Raw genomic sequence first — 3169 nt, 5'->3', positions numbered from 1 at the left:
TGTTTTGCTGGCTCTTCTTTCTCAGTCCGTCAGTTTTTTGTTTAAAGGCTATTTTGAAGAGTTAAAGTAATAAAACCCACCATGCCTGTGATCTGTGCAGCATATGGATGCTCCAACAAGTTCGTCAAGGGTTCTGAGATCAGATTCTACAGGTGAGTTTTTATCTGGAGTGTGAAATAAATACATGGACGATAGAACCGCTGCAATGGCTTAAATTAATACCTGGGACTTATTTTAATGAATCAAACATCTATTTTAACCGATCTGATTGATTGATTGAAGTATGTATTAACAGTTTGGATTACAGTACATTTCAAGCACAACTCAATACAAAACTGTTAACTGTGGACGACACCATAAAGCATTACAATTTTTACACGTTTACAATAGGGTCCACCATGTTCAATTCATCATACCATTTATGTAGCCCCTTTCGTACTTTCGTACTTTTCGTACCGCCTCCCGGTGTGCGGTTGGCTTGTGCGGCTACGTCCCTGCCTCTGATCTGCTCTGTCATAGCTATAGCGCCACTAGCTAGCCAGATAGGCGGTACAATGAGGTGTCAATAAACAAGGAAGGAAGAGAAGAATCCAAGCTTCCAATTCGGGCAAACATATATTAAAAATACTTAACGGCTTCCGCGCCACAGGAGATATTCGCAGCGGCATGTATGGGTACTTATACTAAACATATTCAGAAACGCTCACACGAAAAAATATCGTCACAGAGTGCGGCCAGGCGCTAAACATGTTGTTTATGTTTAAGAATGTCTGTGTACCAGGTGGCATGGTAGTGGTGCAACAGGACCCCATGGACTGGGTCGAACAAAATGTCAGAAACTTCAGTACCATTGGGTTCTGCTTGGAGGGATACCATTTATGGTGCGTTCGGAAATGCGCACCGGGAGCGCACTCGCCTATTAGTTTGCATTGCACAGTGCGTTATTTACGAACGCGCCCTTAGAGACATGAACATAAATCATCATGGAGGAGGTAAAAAGGGGAAAAAACATATAGTTTCCAGCAACGACTCGTCATAGATCTCTGATATCCGTCGCCGCGTTGTGGGGCAAACTGAATTACTGAACCAGAGCTGAACGGTGTACAAGACTTACAAGTGTACACGCTTTGCGTTTGTAAAATTAGTAAATTACTCATTTGCCGACTAAAGATTGAATGGAAAACTAATGGAAAGACGAGGCTTACGCTCAACATACGTACAGCTATTAGAAAGAGAGCTTTATCTCGCAAAATCGGGGATATTATGAATATTATGAACACACGCACACACAGAATGGAAAGGTGATTTTGACAGCTACTGCCCCACTTTCAAGGCTACAACAACTGTAGCCCCTCTCGGAACCCTCCATAAAGCTTTTCTGAAATTTGGATGAGTTTTATGTAGGGTCCCTGACTCCCTGTTCATAACTATATTTTCGTATGGGAATTCTGGAACGCGGACATAAATATTCTCTCTAAGATCGTATCTGCAGCGTTTGACAGCCTTTTTTAGTTTGAGTTATTCTGAATTCGTGAACTTTAAGTACCTATACATACCCTTGCGAATATCTCCTGTGGCGCGGAAGCCGTTAAGTATTTTTAATCTTTGTTTGACCGATTTGGTCGCTTTATTTCTTCTTGTTTGTTTACCGTTTATTGTACCGCCTCCCGGTGTGCGGTTGGCTTGTGCGGCTACGTCCCTGCCTCTGATCTGCTCTGTCATAGCTATAGCGCCACTAGCTAGCCAGATAGGCGGTACAATGAGGTGTCAATAAACAAGGAAGGAAGAGAAGAATCCAAGCTTCCAATTCGGGCAAACATATATTAAAAATACTTAACGGCTTCCGCGCCACAGGAGATATTCGCAGCGGCATGTATGGGTACTTATACTAAACATATTCAGAAACGCTCACACGAAAAAATATCGTCACAGAGCGCGGCCAGGCGCTAAACATGTTGTTTATGTTTAAGAATGGCTGTGTACCAGGTGGCATGGTAGTGGTGCAACAGGACCCCATGGACTGGGTCGAACAAAATGTCAGAAACTTCAGTACCATTGGGTTCTGCTTGGAGGGCTACCATTTATGGTGCGTTCGGAAATGCGCACCGGGAGCGCACTCGCCTATTAGTTTGCATTGCACAGTGCGTTATTTCCGAACGCGCCCTTAGAGACATGAACATAAATCATCATGGAGGAGGTAAAAAGGGGAAAAAACATATAGTTTCCAGCAACGACTCGTCATAGATCTCTGATATCCGCCCCCTCGCCGCGTTGTGGGGCAAACTGAATTACTGAACCAGAGCTGAACGGTGTACAAGACTTACAAGTGTACACGCTTTGCGTTTGTAAAATTAGTAAATTACTCATTTGCCGACTAAAGATTGAATGGAAAACTAATGGAAAGACGAGGCTTACGCTCAACATACGTACAGCTATTAGAAAGAGAGCTTTATCTCGCAAAATCGGGGATATTATGAATATTATGAACACACGCACACACAGAATGGAAAGGTGATTTTGACAGCTACTGCCCCACTTTCAAGGCTACAACAACTGTAGCCCCTCTCGGAACCCTCCATAAAGCTTTTCTGAAATTTGGATGAGTTTTATGTAGGGTCCCTGACTCCCTGTTCATAACTATATTTTCGTATGGGAATTCTGGAACGCGGACATAAATATTCTCTCTAAGATCGTATCTGCAGCGTTTGACAGCCTTTTTTAGTTTGAGTTATTCTGAATTCGTGAACTTTAAGTACCTATACATACCCTTGCGAATATCTCCTGTGGCGCGGAAGCCGTTAAGTATTTTTTATCTTTGTTTGACCGATTTGGTCGCTTTATTTCTTCTTGTTTGTTTACCATTTATTGTACCGCCTCCCGGTGTGCGGTTGGCTTGTGCCGGCTACGTCCCTGCCTCTGATCTGCTCTGTCATAGCTATAGCGCCACTAGCTAGCCAGATAGGTGGTACAATGAGGTGTCAATAAACAAGGAAGGAAGAGATTAATCCAAGCTTCCAAATCGGTCAAACATAGATTAAAAATACTTAACGGCTTCCGCGCCACAGGAGATATTCGCAGCGGTATGCATGGGTACTTATACTTCACATATTCAGAAACCCTCACACGAAAAAATGTCGTCAAAGAGCGCAGACAGGCCATAAACACGTTA

At 43.2% G+C, this 3169-nt stretch overlaps 1 protein-coding gene across 1 annotated transcript in view; it reads left to right on the top strand.

The window, feature by feature from the left end:
- Nucleotides 1-3169, top strand: part of arl14ep (ADP-ribosylation factor-like 14 effector protein) — a 14405-nt gene continuing 11236 nt past the window's right edge. Inside the window, exon 1 of the mRNA XM_083759610.1 lies at nucleotides 1-152. Within this exon, the coding sequence (XP_083615736.1) occupies nucleotides 82-152 (71 nt within the window). The 5' untranslated portion in view covers nucleotides 1-81. The remainder of the gene's footprint in view (nucleotides 153-3169) is intronic.

This window comes from Protomyctophum parallelum (assembly GCF_964188405.1).
Source record: "Protomyctophum parallelum genome assembly, chromosome: 2".
Taxonomy (NCBI): Eukaryota; Metazoa; Chordata; class Actinopteri; order Myctophiformes; family Myctophidae; genus Protomyctophum; species Protomyctophum parallelum.
Note: the sequence above shows the minus strand (reverse complement) of the source record. Positions and strands in the feature narration are given on the sequence as shown.